The 21,421-nt window shown below is 39.5% G+C and overlaps 1 protein-coding gene across 1 annotated transcript; it reads left to right on the top strand.

Moving 5' to 3' along the window:
• The first annotated feature begins 184 nt into the window (after positions 1-184).
• On the top strand, positions 185-20,917 carry plag1 (pleiomorphic adenoma gene 1). Its single transcript, XM_044339936.1, has 3 exons — positions 185-316; positions 10,938-11,294; positions 11,504-20,917. Exons 2-3 carry the CDS (start codon positions 11,047-11,049, stop codon positions 12,693-12,695), a joined length of 1,440 nt encoding a protein of 479 aa, XP_044195871.1. The 5' UTR covers positions 185-316; positions 10,938-11,046; the 3' UTR covers positions 12,696-20,917.
• The last annotated feature ends 504 nt before the right edge of the window (positions 20,918-21,421 follow it).

Below are 21,421 nucleotides of genomic sequence, written 5' to 3' on the forward strand. Positions count from 1 at the left end.
TAAACGATTGACAGTACATCTAGCAAGTCCAAAAATGGAGTTTTATTGAAAGGGACTGTAAATGACAGTGAAGGGAAAGTGGCAGCGCCGTACACAAATCAAAAAGCACAAGTGGGCGGAACTTCTAATGGGCGTGGCTAAATCCTAGTGCGGTTGCATCGCAGCGCATACACAATGGCTGCTCGAAAGAGGGGAAAGCAAACAATTTTCAGGCCCGCCGCGTCTAGCAAAAAATATGAGAAAAAAATTATTAAAAATTCGGAAAATAGTTGAAAGTCAAGAAAAACTCGACAGAAAGGATGTTAAAGCGTCCGGGGTAAGTTTGATGTAAATTAAGTAAACGGTTACTCAGTTGTTGAATTAAAATATCGGGGTTATTTAAATTATGAGAGAGGGGTGAGCTGGGGAAAAAGTTTGTGTTAATCAGTACCCAGTTTGGGACCACAGAGAAAACCCAGGGAAGGCACAAGTATTGAAAAAAAAATTAAATAAATTATGTCACTGGTGATATTAGTGTGACGGTGCGTGTCCACGAACATTAACGACCACAGAACGAGTAGAATGAAGGAAAGTTGAGTAAAGTTGAACATAGCCTCTTCACTAAGTATATTTTTTAATATAATAACATCGGCAGTGCGATGAGCACCGACAGGCACAGACGCACTTGAATTCAGCAATAATGTCAATTTGTCTGCATTCACATGTATTATTGCCTCACATATAGACTTCATCATAAGCAATGTCAACATATCTTTATCGATTCCAGCATCTCCTGTTCAGAACTCTAACGCTAAATGCAAGCATGTAGCGGCTACAATGACATTTTGTCATGCTATATCTCTTTTAAGCTGAATGCTATATCGCATTTTCACCCACTGCAGGTATTGATAATGATGTCATACAGATGACAGTTCGGCTATGACCCGCTGTAAGGCTACTAAACAAGAAACGGCAAGAAATTGCTTGTCAATAAAGTAGCAAAATGGAGGGAGAACTTAAGGCAAACTAATTAGGCAATGCTTAAGATTTGCTGGTGCAGCCTGTGTCCCAGCATGTCGCAGACAGCCTCTTTAAGACCAAAAAAAATCAACTTGTGTCGAGTTTTATTGGTGTGGCAGGTTGCACTGGGTACATTAGTAATTCGCATTTAGCTCTGGTTCCTATAGCTGCTGATATCACAACAGCAGTCTGTCATTAAACACAAGCTGCTGCCTCTGAAAGCTATATCAGTTGAGAGATCACAATCGTCTTCATCGCATAGATTTGTTGTTGAGTTGAAGTAGCCAGTGTGTTAGTGTCAGTGGTTAGAAAGCTGACACTGAAACAGTTTCTGAGAGGAAGTGTGTTGATGCAGTGTTGTCAGTCTTTGTGCCTGTTTCCACCTGTCCTATACCTTAAAGCAAGACTCTAAACTCTACATCTGACATGGAATTAGACTGTAAATAATGTAGATTGTGGTCTGTTGCATTGCTGTGTACTTCATGGTGTGATGTTCAATAATACAGTCTAGCAGTAGTCTTGATGTGTAATATTTAATGCTGGAGAAGAAGTAGAGAGCTGTGTCATGTCTTTCTGATTCAGCATGCACTTTATCTTTCAATTCTGCTGTGGCTAAAATATACTTTGCTGTATGTTTTATCTTGTTTGTAAAGACAGGAGTGAAAAAATGTTGCAGATCTTGTTACTACTAATCGAGTCTCATAGAAATGAGAGTTTGATCTGAAATGTTTGGTTTTTTTTTTGAGTTTCTTAAAAAGAAATCATTTGTATAAAAATATTCTCTTCTTCTCATCTGTTCACGGATGTTTTAAGAATTTAAATGTGTTGACAATGACACATTAAAATGCGTTGCTGTTGTTGTTTTGGACATAATATAATTCATCTATTACTTGTTATTCTGTCGGGGTTATTTTTTTACATGAATGCAGCCAGTTTGAAGAAGCTTTATTACTTGTCTTGAGATTAGTAACTGCAACTGTGATTAGACTGAAATCTTCAGTTCAATCCTGCTGTTGAAACTTTAGTGTTTGAAGCAGAGAAACTGTGTGTTGTGAAGCTGTGTTTGAAAGCCTGGCCTTTGAAAACATCAAGTATTAGACATAAATCTAAGGAAACACATTAATAGCATGTCAAGAATTTGGTTTTGAAATTGTTTGAACTTTCAGGTAAAGTGCATTTTTACTTCATTGAAAATAATTGTCTAGAATTTGGAGTAAAATATATAATTTGTCAATTTATTTCTGTTCATAAATTAGTATATTTATTAGGTAAAGTTCAGATAAATCTCAGGGAATTCAGTAAAGATACAATATGAATCCAGTGTATAATTATTGTTATTACTGTTCAAAATGAATAAAATGTGTAAGGCTCAGATTTCTTAACAAGACAAAATATGAAAGATAGAATGTTCATTTATGTGATAAATTAGCTTATTTCTAAATGAACAGTCTTTAAATTCTGTTCTTCATAGTATTAGAAATATAAATTCATAGTTGCTGATGCTTTTTGTTTTTTGTTTTTTGCTAAATATTCTAAGACTTTTTTACTGATTAGAAAAAGCGAAATAAGTTCTTCAAATTTCATTCACTCATAAATGATAATTACTGACAAATAGTGAACTATTCTGTGTGTAGTTATTTGCCGTAATTTCTTAATTTCTAGCAGAATTTAGTGAATGACTGCAGACACATGCTTGATTGATTCTTTTAGCAGCTCTCAGCCTTTCAAGTTACAGAAAGCTTTTTTCTTACACTTTACCTTTTAAGATAATTTTTGTTTACAGTAAGAGACACAAATGTCCTTCCTATGATGAAGAGGAGTCAGAGGGAGTGATATGTTATCTTTTTAGATTTCATCTGACATTGTGATGGTTAGAATGCTTTTTGCTGGAGGCTGCATGGAGCGAATTTACTCCTTCAAAAATGTGTAGGAGAATGTTTGGTTGGTAGGTGAGAACGATGGCAGCGGATAGAAACTACCTGGCAGACAGCTGATCAGTTAGTGCTGTATGAAGGCAGATGTGATCTATTTATCTGTTGTTGTTCCTCTCTGCTTATTCTGCACACTTTCATACAAATGTCTTCTCTTCATGCAAATGTTTCTTTCAGATATTGTTTGCTTTAAGGCAGCAGCTACAACAGTTTGAAATGAAAGCTAAAATAATTCAATCTAATTAAGAGGGCAGTAACCAGCCGTTCTTTTTATTATCAATTAATCTGTCGATTATTTTCTCAATTAATCCATCAGTTGTTTGGTCTATAAAATGTAAGAAAGGCCCAAGCTAACATCCTCATACGTCTAGTTTAGTGCCAACCAACAATCCACAAGTCAAAGATCTTCAGTTTACTGTCATAGAGAAGTCAAGAAACATTCAAGAAGCTGGAAGCAGAGAATTGATCCGTTTTCCTCGTAAAAATGACTAATCGATTAATGGATGATCAAAATAGTTGGTGATTAATTTAATCATTGGCAACTAATTGATTAATAGACTAATGGTTGCAGCTCTACTAATGTATTTATATTTCTATGTATTTCTTTTATGGGATCCAGTAATCAGCCAACAGGGGGCTTTAGACTGAGAATGGAACAAGGCGCTGCAGTAACAGCAGAGGAGCTAACCTGTCACACTGCAAGCTTTTTTTGGGAAAAACCATAATATATAAGAGAGATGCATGGAGGTACGAATGATCTTCAACTGGAGCGCTCACGTGTGTGTGTCTCCATGTGATCATGTGATCATGTATGAGCTACCTGCTGCAGGTGCATAGAGGCAGCTTTATGTCATCAATAGTGTATCAGAATGAAAACCAGAGAACATTACACAGCATGACTGTGTTTCATATGTTATAGCTCATTACTTCAAATAATGAACAGTACATTAGAGAGAGTTCAAAAAACTGGACCAACATGAAAGATAAGTTGAAGTTGACTTTGATGGAGACAGCATTTCTTCATGTTATTAGTATCTGTAGTATTACTATACTTGAAATGTCCTGTCTTATTATTATTATTATTACATATACCAGTATGTACCTCTATGTATAAAAGACATACAGTTAGTATTTATCTATGACATATAGCATGTACTACAGTATACCTGTTTTTTTGTAGTATATGTTTTTTAGTTGTATTCTAATAGCGTTTATTGTATGTTGTTCTTTCACCTCGAGCATCCTTTTCTTCTCTTCTCTGTCTCTCAGTCACTGGTGAACATTTTCTCAAGCACACATTCTAAATGCATTTTTTTTTTCTGTCTTTCCGGCACCATATGTTTCTATTCATATCCACACAGTGTGAAATTCAGCTTGCAGAGACATAAAGTAAATGAAAGTAATCCATCACAGTGGATCTGATGGGTTCATCACAGCAGAGTATTGTAAGCAGTGCTGTGACATGTTGGTATTTTCCTGACTCAGAAATGCACATGTTCTGTCTCTTTGGTATTTTTTTTAAAGCCCAGTGCATCATGCAAAATAAGCCAATAGATGAATGGATGACATCACTGGAATGTGTCACTCATCTCCTTCAGTTGTTTTAAATCCTTCCAGCTGTCTGAAGGAAGCAGGACATGTATGTGTTCTGTATGCAGCAGCTCATTTACATGTCATATGATTTGCTGCTTTCACCAGCATCAGACTCTCCTCTCTTGAGAAGCTCACACTTTAAAGTTATCATCTTCAGAACATGAAACATTGATTTATATCTCCTTACTGTAAATCAACATTTGACGTGTGATAAATTGACATAGACGTGGTTTCTGGACAGTTGACATAAGAAATATATTTCATAATTGAAATCAAAACTTGCCACCATGCATGAAAAATGTTTGACATGCATTCTGTGTGTGTTTAAGCTTCATCACGCTTATACATTTCAACCCAAGAATCCATGTTTGCAGTGAACAATTATGGAATAAAACATTCTTCATGTTTTGCACACATTTCCCCAAAATTCATCCCGACATAGTTTGGTGTCATTGGACACTTTTGGAAGCTTGATGTGTGGGTGACTAACCCACTGACTGGAAGAGAGGATGCAGCTCAGTCATAACTCTGACATGATGTTCACTGTGATGGATTATCTGACTCCAGCTTCAAGTCTCTCAAAGTGAATTTTCCTACTTTAATGGCACGACTGGACAAATAGACTCCAGCATGTTTTTGATGGTTCTCAGTCATCCAGATCAGAGACAGATGCAGATACTGAAGTTTCATTCTGGGTTTACTGTTGTGGACGTTTGACCATCATCTCATCCAGCTGCTCCAGTATACTAACCACACTGCCTCCTAAAAATCCTACTTTATATGCTTCTAATTTTCAACAGCAAATATTGTTTAAAGTGTTTTATCAACACAATGAGAAACATTTTTATTGAAAGCATCTGTCAAGTCGCAAAATGTTGATACAGAGCATATCTGCAAAAATCTCTGCTGACAACATATTTCATTTTCCTACAATATCTGTATCTAGCAGCTAAAACATGATTAGTGTTTTTATGGTTCTGCTTAGTCAACTCGTTGGACTTGCTTTAGGTTAGAGAATGATGGTGGTCTTGGTTAAATACTGAAAAAATCCAACACAGGATGCATTAACCTTCTCAATATTGAACCAAAACCAGCATCTTTCCCTCTCCTTCCACAAAGCATTCTAATCACCGTGGGATACTGCTTGTGAACCTGGATCTCCGGTGTCAAACCCCTGCTGTTTGTACGCCCACCATCCAGCCCGACAGAACATGACCAAACTACGTAGGAAAAAAATTCTGCTACTAATAATAATCAAGGCAGCAGAACAGAATATATCAGGCAAAACAATTAAGCAGTAAGTTCAGTTTCAGTCTGAAATCACTTGGAATGCCCTCAAACATTCCACCAGTGGACAGAGAGCATTTCATAGACACGCAAATGACATTGGGACATCACTTCACCCGTCAGTGATGATGTAAAATGATAATCCATGAGTGTCCAAAATCTCAAGTTACTGCTCACTACAGAGTACACCACTGAGATTCTATTAGATGCAGAAGATAGGAGAAGTGAAGGAGTGAAGAAGGAAGTGATTTTTGACACAGTTACAGCCTCTGTGGAGTTTTGCTGCACTCCTACAGTTTGTGTCTGACCTTCATCTAACAGATAGCAGCATCACTGTTATCTGATCAGTCTCCTTGCTCTGTTGTTCAGCTTGTAATGAAATGTGTTGCTGTTAGGTCACTTTTTTTATATTGGACAGTAAAGAGATGACAGGAAAGGAAAGATGAGGGATGACATGCAACAAAGGTCCCTGGCTGAGTGTGAAGCAGGAACCTCTAAGCCATCCTGTGTTCATGGATAGCTGTTCCATCCTCACATAGATGGACTCTGTCACTCATTCAGACCAACTGTCTTGTCTCTATATAGAAACATTTTCAAATGTCCATTGTCCTGTAGATGCAGGTAGACCTGAGGATTTGTTGGGACCTGCACTAATTGAGCAGTTGTGGATCTATACTATATATTGTGACAACAGCAACTCCCTCGACTTCAATGACTGTCATGTGATATGATGGAGGGAAGGACCCACACTCAGACTCTCAATGATGAAACATCTTTAAGACTAAAAGAACAAGACCAGCACAGACACACTGGTATGGTCCTTTAAGTCCAGTGATGACAGATATGTTAGACTCTATAGGAATTGAAAGTATAATTGTGAGAGTCATTTGAAATCGGAATGCAAATAATTTACCTGCATATCAGTATTATTAATGAGCCACACTGTCATCTGTATGACATCATGATCAATATCTGCAGTGGGTGATATACCATTCAGTTTAAAAGAGATATAGCATGACAACCCCCCCCCCCCCCCCCCCTCCCTCCAAAAAAACCCCAACAAAACAAGAAATGCAACTTTTTCCTTGTGAATCCCAAGTGTGTGTGCTGGCTCTGACTGCTGGGCGTGGTGTGTCCATGCTGATGTGGGTGTGTTCTAAATATTCTGACTACTCTCCTTGTTATAGGACACACAGATGCATGGTCCATATTAAAACTGAAGATAAATGTGGATCAAATCACAAGGTATAAACATAGTTGGAATAATTTATTTTGGGGCGCCCAAATAAATTAATCCAACCATGTTGGATTCATTAAGGGGGCCTACCACTCCAACTCTGTGTTGTATATGTCCCCTGTTCCTATTAAGTGCAGACTATACATGGAAGCTTCATTATAAGCCTAGGTACTCAGAGAACAGACAATATACAGTACTTGTGTGTGTGAATAATACTACCTGACCTCAGTTGATGAAACACAACTGTATCAAGGAATATGGACTATGTGAACAATATGAACTCAATGAAAAAGGGGGCTAGGACAGCACACCTAGTAGACTATTTTTAATTTTGAGTTGCCACACGGACGTTTCGGGTCAGGCGCCCTTCCAATTTAATAGATTGCCAGCCCGAAACATCCGTGTGGCAATTAAAAATTAAAAATGGTATACTAGGTGTGCTGTCCTAGCCCCCTTTTTCATTCATTTTCAATACTTCAAGGATTCAGCACCCGGCTTTATGATTATGAGTTGAGCGTGTTGTATTATATAATTTTTAAGAATAATATGAACTAAAATGATAAAGATCTTAAAAGACCAGTGTAGGATTTAGTGGCATCTAGTGATGAGGTTGCAGATTGCCTACCCCTCCCCCTCCCCTACCCCCTTCCCCTTCCAAGCATGTAGGAGAACCTACTGTGGCTATCAAACTCATGGAAAATATGAAAGGCCCTCTCTAGAGCCAGTGTTTGGTTTGTCCATTCTGGGCTACTGTAGGAACATGGTGGTGCAACATGGCGGCCTCCATGGAAGAGGACCTGCTCTCTATGTAGATATAAAGGGGTCATTCTGAGGTAACGAAACACAACAATTCTTATTTTCATGGGGTTCTACACTAATTTAATCATACTTATGAATATTATATTCCATTTCTGCTAAGTCCGTTCTGCTAGATGCCACTAAATTCTACACCTGGACCTTAATAATTACACTGCACATGACAGGGCCATATCATGAGATAATAATGCAAGGCTTGCCTTCACTGACATTGTACTTTAATTACAGATGTAATCGGGGAATGCACTGCTAATCACATTACCAACACCAATTGATGAGGAATTTTTGGGCCCCCTTGGGGTCTGCTGACCCACTGGGCAGTTGACTGCTCTATGCAGTTGGTGATTCAACCTTAAATGTAATACTGACAACAGAGAAATATGATGCAAATATTTTAAAATATGAAAATAGTAACATTAGAAACAACACACAAATCCACGTATGTCAGATATGTTGTAATTTGGAATATTATACAGGTCCTGAAATGATAAATAAGTAAACTTGTACTCCAGATTTATAATGATTGATGATGTTGTTTTTTTTAAAGGGGTCATATTTTGTTTTTTCTTCCAAAGCTTGATGTTAATGTATGTAGAAATACTCCCTGCAAGTCAAAAGCCAGGGCTTCCACCTGTTATACACACATGCCCATAAATGGCCGTCCATTCCATGGCCTTTGCCGCTAAGGTTTTTCCATGTGTCGTTTGCATTGTCCACTCTCATATTTCGGATCGGATTTCAGCTCGAACACGTACAAATGGATTTGAAAAATTAACTTTTTGAATAAAAGAACAAGAAAAAGTAGTGAAATCCTACTACTACTGTTTGTTTCACGTCTGGAAGTTGGCTGAGACGAAGCCTCTGGAACACACGTGTAACCGTTGGTGTGCCTGGATGTGCCTGTGCCATCTAAATCTCAAGCTGGCACACCCAGCGTAACCATAGCAACCTACAACAGGCTGTCAGACAGGCTGCGATGCTTCAACAATGGCTATATGAAGTTTTTAATGTGTTATTTGAAAAAAGACTGCTTTACCCCAAAAAATATGACTGTAAGAAGCTGGACTGTGTGTGTGACATAGACATTAATGTTCTGTAGAAAAACAAAGAACATCAATGAACATTAGATCCTGACTAATCCTGTCGGCATGTCAGGAGATTTAAATAATCAGTGAAGTTATGCTGCTGTGTCTTGTGCATAAATGCACACAGCGTCTCTCTTCATTTGGAGTATTTCATAAACTCAAACTCAGATTTTGTTTTTCATGAGTGAACCGGTACTGAATCCACTCTGGCTGTAGACTATACTGAATGCACCAGGGATATGTTACATGTGCGATTTCTGTCTAAGTTAACACCTTTTCTGCTGTCTGGGTTTATGTTTAGTTTCCACTTTGTGCAATAAAATATTTAATTTAATATAATAATTTAATTTAACAGTAATGTGTACTGTAGAACCAATACACAGCCAATCTTGCTGGTGCAAATATACTGTATTTTAGGCTGGGTGGGCTATAAAAGAGCGCTTTTTGTCTGTACTGTTGTGTACTCTGTTGGTTGGATGTTGGATAGACAGTGTTTTGCTGTTTTTGGCTTTGTGAATCAGAACATTATAAAGAAAACTGGTCACTTGTTTTTGAGTTTGTCTATGTTTGTTCTTTTTTCTTCTAACTTTTTATAAGTCAATTTTTCTGGGAAAAAATGGCCCACCCACTTTTGTATTGGCCCGCCCAAAATACAATTTCTGCCTATGCCACTGTTCTGGAAGCTAACCAATCAGAACAGAGTGGGCTCATCAGGAGGCGGGACTAATAGGGAGACTAAAACGGGGGAGCTAAAACGGCCTGTTTCAGACAGAGGCTGAACTGAGGGGCTGCGTAAAGGGTCAGTTTAAGATAAATAAGGAGTTTTAAACTGTAATTCATGCAAAAATATTCCAGTAGAACCCCAGTATAAAAAAAATGTAGACCTGGAAATGTGCAGAATATGTCCCCTTTAATGTTTCATTACTCAGCTGATGGAGTGAAAGTTTCTCCTCAGATTTCTGTCAGCAGCTGGAGATAAATATCAGTTTGTCTGGAAGCCGATGTATCTCTGTGCTGAACTTAAGTTTGACAGATAAACATCTGTTAAAATGTGATGAAGTTTATGATGTAAGTAGCTGACACAGAGGGACAACCACAGCTCACACACCGCTGGATTTGCATATACCACTGCTGATCTCTCTGACAGCACATACTGCCATAAAACTAGAGGCCAGTGTCTTAAATAAAGTGGCAGTATCTCTTCATCTCACTATAGCTTATCAAGCCAGTAGAGTGATGAAGGCCAGTGTGTCTTGTTTTGTGCAGTTCTTGTTGCCAAAGATGTGGGATTTGGCTCAGTGGGACATAAAACATGTGAAACAACAGTCAAGGTTTGGAGAACTACAGACCAGCATTTTTGTTTGATTTTGTTAGGAACATTAATATAATGTAAAGGTCCACTTATAATTCAGTTAGTGTCTGATATAATTTTTCCACAAAAACCTTCAGTTATCTCATTAAAATTCTTAAATTGCCATCTACTCCTTCTCCCTCATCAAAAAATTCTGAATGTATGAATATGAGTATTTTTCATTTCAAAAGTTTTCCTGTCTCCTCCTTCACTGTAAAGTCCATTCTCAGTGTTTGTGCACCGGAGGCTTCAAGTTTCCACATCACACGTGTGTAAGTTGAATACAGGACCACGATTGGCTCCAAACTAATTGTGATGTCACAAATCATACTGGTAGGCCTGCCCCTTTAAAATCAGATTTCCAGTAAACTCAGAGAAACTTTCCACTCTCAGAAGATGAAAGTGAAAACAAACTCTGCACATCCATCATTCTGTACAGTGAAGCTCAAACATCCGACTGTAGGAACAAGAAGAAAAACACAGATTACTCTGTTATATTATTCAGTTATAGTATTTTTTTGTTGATTCATTTAGATTCAGGTGTCAATGTCTTTTGTGATTCCAGCAGCTCTGTTCACAACCACAAACTGAACTATTCATAGTGATTCTTTTTTCTCTCTGTTCTCTCTCTCTCTCAGGCCCCTGAGTCCGGGCGGTGTTGAGCACATAAAACTGGATAGAGTAATTGCATCAGTACTAGTCGGGCACTGCGCCCCTGTCCATGTAACTGGTCTGCCTTAGGGTGCCATGGCCACGGGAACCCAGGGCCACCGCGACCACGTCCTGGAGAAAGCCAAGCTCGCACCACCCACAGGGAGGCGCAGGAGAGCAGAGGGGAAGCAGAAGAAGAATTTCCCCTGCCAGGAGTGCCAGAAAGCTTTCAACAGTCTGGAGAAGTTGAAGGTGCACTCATACTCTCACACAGGAGAAAGACCCTACCGCTGCTCCCACCCCGACTGCACCAAGGCTTTCGTCTCCAAATACAAGCTGCTACGGTACAGACAAGCAGCAGTGTGTATAGCAGGCTGCAGCATGTTGCTTTTCTCTTTATACATTTGATAACATAGTGCTCTGTAGTAGTCACAGTATGTGTTGATGAATTCTAGTTTTCAGGTTGTTGTGTTTAAGTGTAATATAAAGCATGCCTACTTAAAACATGATTGCAACAATTCTGAGTGCTCATAGAATGTGTCTGTGTTCCAAGGCATATGGCAACTCACTCGCCAGAAAAAAACCACAAGTGTTCATACTGTGAGAAAATGTTCCACCGCAAGGATCACTTAAAGAATCACCTACACACTCACGACCCATACAAGGAGGCGTTCACCTGTCAGGAGTGTGGCAAGAGCTATAACACCAAGCTGGGCTTCAAGCGCCACCTCGCCCTCCATGCCGCCAACAGTGGAGACCTCACCTGCCAAGTGTGCCTGCAGCCGTTCCCCAGCACCGGAGTGCTTCTGGAACACCTCAAAACACACGCTGGGAAGTCCTCTGGCGGGACCAAAGAGAAAAAGCATCGCTGTGAGCATTGCGAGCGGCGATTTTACACCCGTAAAGATGTGCGGCGCCACATGGTGGTGCACACGGGACGCAAGGACTTCCTTTGTCAGTACTGTGCCCAGCGGTTTGGTAGGAAGGACCACCTGACACGTCACGTGAAGAAGAGCCACGCCCGGGAGCTGCTGAGGGTAAAAACTGAGCCAGCTGATTTGCTGGAGCCCGTTGTCTATGACTTGGCGTCTGGGGGCATCAAGGGTGAGCTCCCGGGCATGCTGACACCGAGGCCACACCAGCTCAACATGTACACAGGCCCCGTCCTGGACACAGAGCCCTTCCCTAACCCTGCACACCCCTTCTCTTTAAAGTACCCGCTGGGCTCCAACTTTACCTCATACACCGTCTCCTCACAGGAACGGGAGCAGAATCTAAAGGGAGAACTGGAGACCTACCTGATGGAGCTGCAGAGCAGCATGCCCTCCTCATCCTCTGCAGCCCAAGAACCCCAACTCTCCACCTCCAAACTTGAGTTGGAGTCTCATGTGGGCGTGCTGGAAGAAGCGAACGAGGAAGTGTCCTTGTCCAAAATTTCCACATCAGTGGCGGCAGCCTCTGCGGCAGGCGACTCGCTGGCCTCATCTTCCTCTCTGATGGACTTCTCACAGCTTTTCAACTTCCTGCCGCTGAACGGGCCGCCGTACAACCAGGCAGGGGGGAGTGGGGGTCAGGGTGTCGCTTACCCACCCAATGAAGAGTCCACACCTCTTGTCCAGCTGCCCCCCCAGCCCCCCGAAGGCCCAGAGGTTGCAGAGAGTCCACTTCAAGGGCTCCCCTCCTCCTTCATATCCAACCTGAGCACACCCACCACACTGCCCCGCTTCCATCAGGCTTTTCAGTGATCCAGTATGTACTGCGCCTGGCACACATGCACTCTTAACACACACACATACTGACACACATGTCCAGCTACATGTCCACAACAGCCTCAACAAGATGCCAGCAACATATGTTTGAAGATATTAGCACCTCTGTCTTTTCAGTATGACAACATGATGATCAGCGCACACACAGCAGCAACACACACACACACACACACACACACACACACACACACACACACGATTTGGCTCAGTCAGATTTGTAACGGCTGCTGTTGGGATGTCTTCTTCACTTATCAGGCCTTTTTATTCAAATTTGGCAAATCATCACCTCCACTATTCACTAAAGCTGTGTTCACATTGTAATAGAGAAACAAGCTCTCGCACTGTTTGTGCATTGTTGCTCAGCGCAGGATTCTTGGGGGGGGAGTGGTCTGTGGAAAATAACTTTTTTTTGGCAATTTTCAAATACTTAGTGTTAGTTTCTTGCACTTTGCAATTTTTTATAACCTCTCATGTCCTCCTCTGATTCCCCACACAAAATGACTTTCCTACAGGCTTCAGTGTCCATCACAGTGTGTCTTTAATTGCAGCACAATCAGTAGAACGAGCACAGCTTGTGTTCACAGTGCAACGAAAATGAGAATTTCAGTGCAGCCCTGCTCTGTGCACTGCGCCCCATACATCAACACAGGGCAGTCACCAAGAAGAGAAAAAACACACACACACCGCCACACAATATAATGGAGCAACAGCAGTTTTTCCACAGTAATGTGAACAGAGCTATTGATGACAGCCAGAGCTGTGTCAGTTTATAAATTAATTTGTTTTTTTTTTTTTGGGATTTGGAGAGTTTTAGATGAATTCTAACAGTAATGAGATTGCAGTGACATTTCCTTTTCATACCTAACCCCCCATTTTTTGGAATAGATTGACCTTAGTATGCAGAATTTGCGATGTATATTGTTATTCTTATAGCACTTTGAACTTTTGTAATGTTGTCTTGCATCACAGTTGACCTATATTTTATGTTGGTAATTTTTGGTAGGATTTTAAAGGACCAATCTGTAGTTTTTAGATGTTTTAGCCCATTTACAACAATTTAGCAGGTCATGTACTCTAAATGACTGCTGACCATTTTCCAAAGCATACCAGATTGTTGAATGAATTTTCTCGGCAGGTTTTTCATTCATTTCTAATCCATATGGAAGTCAACTAACCTGAGTAACAGAATCCATTACAGAGATCATGTCTGCTGTATTTTTGTCAATGACATCACTGTAACGCATGCGCTTACAGCTGCATCACCATGCAGTACAGTAACGTCACCTGTCAGCGGTAAGAGCAGACCTGATGTTTACTGTGTTGGATTACATAAGTCTCAGCAAGTTTATTTCCATTACATAGAGAAATGATTGGAAACCAACAGCTTCACAGAAGGTGGAAAACTCAATTAAAACATCTCAAACATGTTATAAATGAAAGTCTATGTGATTAGTGGTAAATAGACTAAAACATGCAAAAACAGCGGCGTGGTCCTTTTTGATCAAAACACAAATTCGAGAGTTAATCCACTTTATTACAGACAAAGTACTGAGCAGGAACTACTGAGCAACAGTATTACAATTTTACATTTCATTTTGGTCGGTAGTTTTTCTGCTGGTTTGATCTTAACTCTCCAACAGTGGGGACATTTTCATCACAACTGAAATGCATCTTTTATGGAGCTTTTTAGTTCTCCAACCAAACCAAAGTCCACCAAACACAGACAGAGCTGCCTGCTAGCAGCTGAAACATTACTTTAGACTGTTCAGGTAGCTGAAATACACATATCTCTCTAATCTCATCAGTGCAACAACCACATAGAGAAAGTTTCCCGCCCTTAGTGCTGTCTCCACCACACACACACACACACACACACAGCATCCCCAGTTTAGAGAGTTAAGATCAAGCATGTATCTGGGTCAACAGGCAGTAGTTTCCACAAAGAAAACTGACAAATTACGCTCTTTACCATGACACACAAACACACATAGCCGTTCACTGTCTCTGTGCCACAGGCTTATCCAGTTGGAAAGGATCATATCAACTACCCTATTGGTCTTGTTGTAGGAGTTGAATACCACAGAGCTACAGCACACACAAGTTAAACCAGGCTCAGTGAGTCATCGCTGATGGTTTTGAACATGTCCACTGAGCTCTTCCACTCTCCCCTTGTCGGTGCTTTATTTCTCTAAGGTTATAAAAAAAAAAGTTGCAAAAATGCATAATCGCACGGATCGTGATCGTGTTGCTTCCCTGTCTTCACTCAAGCACCTGTGTATTTAGATTTAGACTTCTAAGAAGTGTAGTGCCAAAACAACTCAGAGAGCCTCTGATACAAAGGCTGGCCATTGATGATTCATTTCATGCTTAAGGCTGTAAAGAGTTAGATTGATTTGTTTGTGAATGTTGGACTGAAATTTCTCTTAAGTAGTGACAGGATGAGAAAGCAAGTAATAATCTTAAAGTGTTTCTATATGGTACATAGTACCATAGTTTTTTACGTATCATAAAAGATCACTGCACAGGGTGGTATGCAAAAATAAACCATATCAATGCAAATTAGAGACTGTGCAGAAATGATTGGGTCGGAGAAGGAGGCTGAACCTAATGTTTGTTTTTTTTCAAAAAGCAGCCTCCCCAGAGTTATTCATATTTCATTTGACCTTCCCCTTGACTTAGAAAAAAATGTCACATCCTCCGAATTTAAGATGATGTACCCCACTTTAAACATGACATATCTTAAGAAAACTTTAATTAATCTCAATGTGCACCACCAATATGCACATATCAGCAATTGCCTAATTTATGGCAAATATTACAAAATAGTGTCCTGTTCAGCAAATATTCCAGCCACAATCTTTGAACTCACTTCGATCTAGAATATAAATATAAAATAAGCAAATTCTGTTCTTTCTCATCCAGTGTGGAACTCCTCAGTAGTAAATGAAGTCATTGTAATGCGATGTGGAACTGCCACAGTTTGCTGCTATTTTGGTTATTTAGCCAAAAGAATGGGATGTGAAACAAATACTCCAAAATGTTGACAGAACATCGTTTCTGAGTGACTTTGCCACATCTTTTGTAGTCATTTCCATTTACAGCGAGGCTTCTGCTGCCATTAAAACTCAGAACGCAGGTCCCCCCCGAAGCACAGGCAGAAACAATGCAAACGCTCCAAAATACTTCACAGTTCAGCATCAGTTCACCGGTTTGATGGTGAAAATAAATGTGCACAGCCACGTGTTCTGACTTCCTCTGGCAGGGCTCCACTTTGTGTTTAGATTTAAGAGGAAGTCACCCAGTAAAAGAGAAAACACATGTTAGCTCTATAAGCTTTGACTATAAGCTTTATAACATGAACTCTCTGAAAGCTAAAAACATGACATCGTTAACAACAGAGCTAGGAGAAACAATGCTGTAATGCTGTTTACACTTACATAGTCATTGAAATACAAAATTAGGACAAAGGGAATAGCTCTAGTTCTAGTTACATGCAAATTTATGCAGAGATTTAATATGTAATTGACCCTGCAGCCCCCAAAACCTCAGGCTATATGCAACATTCTTCATGAACTGCAGTCATGTGGCTTCATATTTGATTTCCCAGAATATATCCAGAGTTGATACTCAAGTTAAAGAGTAACTGAACAGTGCGTTTCACCTCCGACCCAGCCAGCATTACTGACGGGCATGGTCAGAAGTATGCTTTGTTGCATGTGTAACCTCACCCAACAGTGATGTTATGGTGTTCTGACACACCCTGCAGTACACTTCTACGTCACTGCAGCAGGGCAGACAAATGAAACCACTGGAGGTCAACATCAAGATCTTTTTCAGCTGCTGTCAAGTTGCTCTTTAATGATAACAGCTATTAAATATTAGCATCTCACAGTACGTAGACAAATGTTGCAACCTATTCCACTGGAGAATGGTATTTCCAACAATGTGATGAGTAGTTCCGAAGTTCAGAGCATACATATATATGTGTGTGTGTGTGTGTGTGTGTGTGTGTGTGTGTTAGTGTGTGTGTGTGTGTAAAATATATTTTCATTACCTTCAAATGTTACGTTGGCTTGCATGGCATTATTTTTCATCTACTATATTAAGTTAGAATAGATATTCCAGTCAAATTCTTTGTGTGTCACTACTGCACTCTAACATGATGGAAGCTCATAATTCTTAGATATCGGCCTGTCTTACTAACTACAGACATCACAGTGTTCATCCTAAAGCTTCTCTGAAAGGTTGTTAGTACCATATTCCTACATACAAAATGTAAAGATAAAATATTTTAAGATCAAAGCGTTAATATGTAAGATAGCAGAACCCATTCTATCTCCCAGAAAACGTAGCCATAAAAATCCCTGTAAGCTCACAATCAGCAGTCTACTATTCATTGTCTCTTACCTCAATGTTTATATATTCAGCTCTCAGCACTGTGGTTTCTAGCTTTAGAGGAGACTGAAATGTTAAAGATGGTAGATTGTTTTAGGGGCATGTGGCCAGAGAGCTGAAAATGTGGGCAGGAATAATCGACCTTGTCCCTTCCTTCCCTGTAGTGGTCCTGGGCTTCTGAAGCAACACTCGTAGTATAAAGAACAACTTGACTTTTAAATTTTAAGACCTGGGCTCCTCCCCAGGTGTGAATGTGAAGCAGGGCAGTGCTGGAAGAGAGCACAGATGCACAGCGAAATGAAATCCATTAGGCCAAAGTATGGTAGATTTATACCATTACTTCTTGAAACTTTAAAGGACTGTGTGTAAATTAGCTGAAATCAGTGCAGAGGGCTCCAAGCTAAACTGGGAACCCCAGAGTGTAAGGGTCTGGATGTTTATAGATTGTTTAACATGGTGGAGGAATGTTCCAACTGCTTTGGGAACAGTAATACACGGACGTGCCTAAAGGCTCAGGCCAGACCCTTGAAAGGGTCACTTCTCTCAAATCACATAAACATATTTTCTCAGGTGTCCCGCAAATTGTATCTAATCATGCAGATAATTTGAGGTGGTTTTGCTGAGTTTTTGGGATATCTGCCTCTGGGACTTCTACCTCCCCCCCCAATACAGTATAGAGGTGAATGGAATTAGTTTTGTGCTGCTGAAACCACTGAAAAATGACCTGTGATAACCCATAACCTAACTGAGGTCTGTGGATCACCCTCACCCTAACTTTTCATTGATGAATTTTTCAAATGAAGTTGAATTTCTGTATTCTTTGAGCTCAGTGAGCATAAGACCATTCATCTCCATGATATCAGAGTGGAGGCAGAGACACATATCTCAGAATATGGACAAATCAAACCTAAACTATCTGTATTGATAGATGCCACTTAAGGGAAGAAAGAAAATATGTTTGTTTTTAACCTTTTAATTCCAAAAATATCAAATTGAGATGAAATCTATATCTTTTGAACCTTAACCTTTTCAATCCTTGAGATGGTGTTTTTATTATTTTCTGCAGTCAAATCAGGGCTTCCACTCTCTGACCAATCAAGAGGGGTGTGTGACAACAAAACCTCTACCAGATAACATATTGCACACATGAATCTACATTAGAATATTCTTAACATTTCTTCAATGTAAAAGTGGGAGAATCAGAAGCAAAAAGGGTTAGCTTCCTCAGGATTGTCTGAGGCTTTTGTTAACTGAGAGATGAAGCTGCACCCAGCATGGTATTTACTGCAAATGAAACCGAGGTTGATGTTTGGACATGAATAGTGAAGAGAATCGGTGAGCAGTAGCTGCATTTCTCCTCAGATTGACAGGCAGTAACAGCAGAGTCCTCAATGAGTCCACACAGATAGAAATGTCCTCTTCCACCTCATCCTCTGTCAACATGAAGTCATGAACAGTAGCTGCAGCGCTCAGTCACCAGTACAAACACTATCATATTTTGAACCCGTACATTGTAAGCAGAAGTTGTGCCTTATTTCACGCCATACTTTAACTTATCAGCTTATTGCTGTGATTCCAAAATAATATGGAAAATATGAAAGGGCGTTTTTAAAAATGGCACAAATAATGGCTCTGTCAGAACAGATGCAAAATGCATATATATATTTTTATACGTCATTTCCCACAGGGAGCCAATACATACATTTTTATACATTGTTTCCCATTACAGTAACGTCCACCAGCATCACTTGTCACTTACAAACCTCTAAATTCTATGAAAGAACCCAGCATTTCCACTGATATGTGTCATGCTGGAAATGTGTCCAGTCTCAGTGTACATGCCATATGTACCTTCAATGAAGTGTTGGAACAAGCAGATCCAGAATATATATGTGATATTAAGTGGATCTTTTATGTGGAAGATTGAGGTTTTTGATAACAAACTGTTATCAGAATCAGAGAGTAGACTACAGTTTAGCTCTGATCATTGCTTTGACATGTTAGTAACAGCCATTACCTGTGTTGTACATTCAGATTTTTCGTTTTGCATTCAGTAGTTACTCCAGCTGTTGCTGCTCATATAATGCTGCTTAGTATGAGTTTGTTGTTAGTCTAAATCCAGCTATGTGTTTTTTTTAGCTGTTGCTAGATAGACTAGTGACTGTAGTCGCCTTTCTCTTACAGTTACCATTTTGCTAGCAGTCACTACCCAACAAAGTAGGGCTGGGTATCAAAGCTCAGTACTCGGTGCTGCTTGTGTTTGTAGCGCACACTATTGAAAACTGTCAAGTACTGAAAGCTGGTATCAAACATCTGATCAGATTCATGTCGTTCACTTATTCTTTGATCAGATAGATCATGATTTAAATCAAATAACTGCCAATTTAAGACTTAAAGTTCTGTATGGCTACTTGTGTTTCAAATGTCACATCTATCACATGACTGAAGTTTCACACTTAGTCAAGTGATGACTACTAAACAAACTCCATTTGCTGATAAACCAGTTTTATATATTTTTAAGGAAGACATCAAAATCTATGTAGTTTTGGTATTGGTACCAAACTGTACCCAGCCCTAAAACAAAGTAACTGAGCAACAAAAAGAATACGTGTGGAACAGACATATTTACGTCTTTCAGTAGACATTGGACTGCACGCTATATGGCAAAAATGTGAACTTAACAGGCTGCAAAAAATGACGTCCAACTTTGACTCTTCCCTGTAGTCAACAACAGTAAACTGATGGTGCATCTTAGCTCTATGAGCTCTATGAGATGCTCGACGCATAAATAACCCAATAGTGTTATCATTTACCTCACATACTCATCTTGTTTTTGTACTCGGAGATTCAAAAATGATGACGAACTAGAAGTGTTAAGTCGCCCTGTTGCCTCCTCTTTCCTTCCTGAATGACAGGATTGGGTGAGACCTGAATGGAGACAATATTTTCTGGGTTGTGTGAAATGTAGAGTTGAATGTGTAATGTTTCAAAGCATTTATGGAAGTTTGCTATTTGTATCTTGTGAAGGTTGTGGTTTTACAAGAGATGTTAGCAAGCCGCTACTTTTTTTTTTTTTGTAATCATAGCACTTTTTGTAAATTGAATGCCTTTATTTCCTCCAATACCTTATGTTTAAAACCTTTATTACAAATGTATAGATGATATATTTAGCTCTTTTAGAGAACAATAACATGTAAATACAATATAAAATGTTTTATTTTTACAGGTACAATTTTGCCAGTGTTTTTCCTATCAAAGTGTCATTTTTGCTTTACTTGCACAAGTGTTCTGTGTATCTCATTGAGGGGTCTTTTAACAAATAATGTACCTTAAACACAGATATTTTTTTGGGCAAGGTTTTGCATAAGGCCTTCTTTGACTATTCAACCGCTGGTTTAGATGAGAGCACAGGCAATAATGAAGCTTAAATGGACTGTTATATAGCACTTACTTAAATCCTCTGGTCATGGGTTGTTTAATTAGTTTTTAAAAAGACAAACAGGATATATGTTTCACAGGATGGTGTCTGTTCTATTCAGTCATCCTCTGACCTCAGTGTGACATCTTGAAAAAAAATACTACTTGATTTCGTATTGGTTACTGTCTGAAAGCTGTTGAACACAACTTTTTTTCCAATCAGCTAAATTTAACTTGATGTATAACTTATATGGACTATATGACAGAATCCAGAGATTTAATGGGAGAATAAAAGCAACAAACTGTGGATCAAAGGTGAAAGAGAAAAAAAAAAAAAAGCTCATTGAAGAAAGTTGATCCAAATTTGGAGTGTGGTATCAGATCAAGTTCATAACTAAAGCTAATCTAAAGTGTTCTGGGATGAACAGCAAAAAACAGAATGTCTCCCACAGTCATGTGGTGAACAGGAGATGCTCTTCAGTGAGAGGCACAGACCTTCAGCAATTCATGTCAAACTTCTTTATAAGCTTCAGTGGTACCAGTGAACTTTATTGAATGTGTATGTAAGAAACACTGCAATACTGCAATATATTTTGGTATTGGATCAAGCTGCTAACATACTTCTAAAGCTCCTTAAGGTGCTACAGACCTCTTTTCTAGTTCTTAAATGTATCGTTTGTACAAACAAAGTATCCAGTTTAGCTGAACAGTTGGCATGTGTGTGCCTGGTTGTACTATATAGCTACATATATTTTTATTGTACTGTGACTTTTGTAGTCTTTTTACAGACTTGCCTGTAATATCACATCCCCCCATCCCCTCCCACCCCCTCCCACCCCTGCCCCCACCTGTGTGTTGTGATATTGGGAAACTGAGTCATGGTGGGAGAA

This window comes from Thunnus albacares, chromosome 21 (assembly GCF_914725855.1).
Source record: "Thunnus albacares chromosome 21, fThuAlb1.1, whole genome shotgun sequence".
NCBI lineage: Eukaryota > Metazoa > Chordata > Actinopteri > Scombriformes > Scombridae > Thunnus > Thunnus albacares.

What these genes read in the sequence shown, in the direction of transcription:
- plag1 (XM_044339936.1), top strand. Translation starts at nt 11,047, where the DNA reads ATGGCCACGGGAACCCAGGGCCACCGCGACCACGTCCTGGAGAAAGCC. An exon ending in TCCAAATACAAGCTGCTACG is followed by an intron (nt 11,295 to 11,503) that starts GTACAGACAAGC and finishes CTGTGTTCCAAG; the next exon opens with GCATATGGCAACTCACTCGC.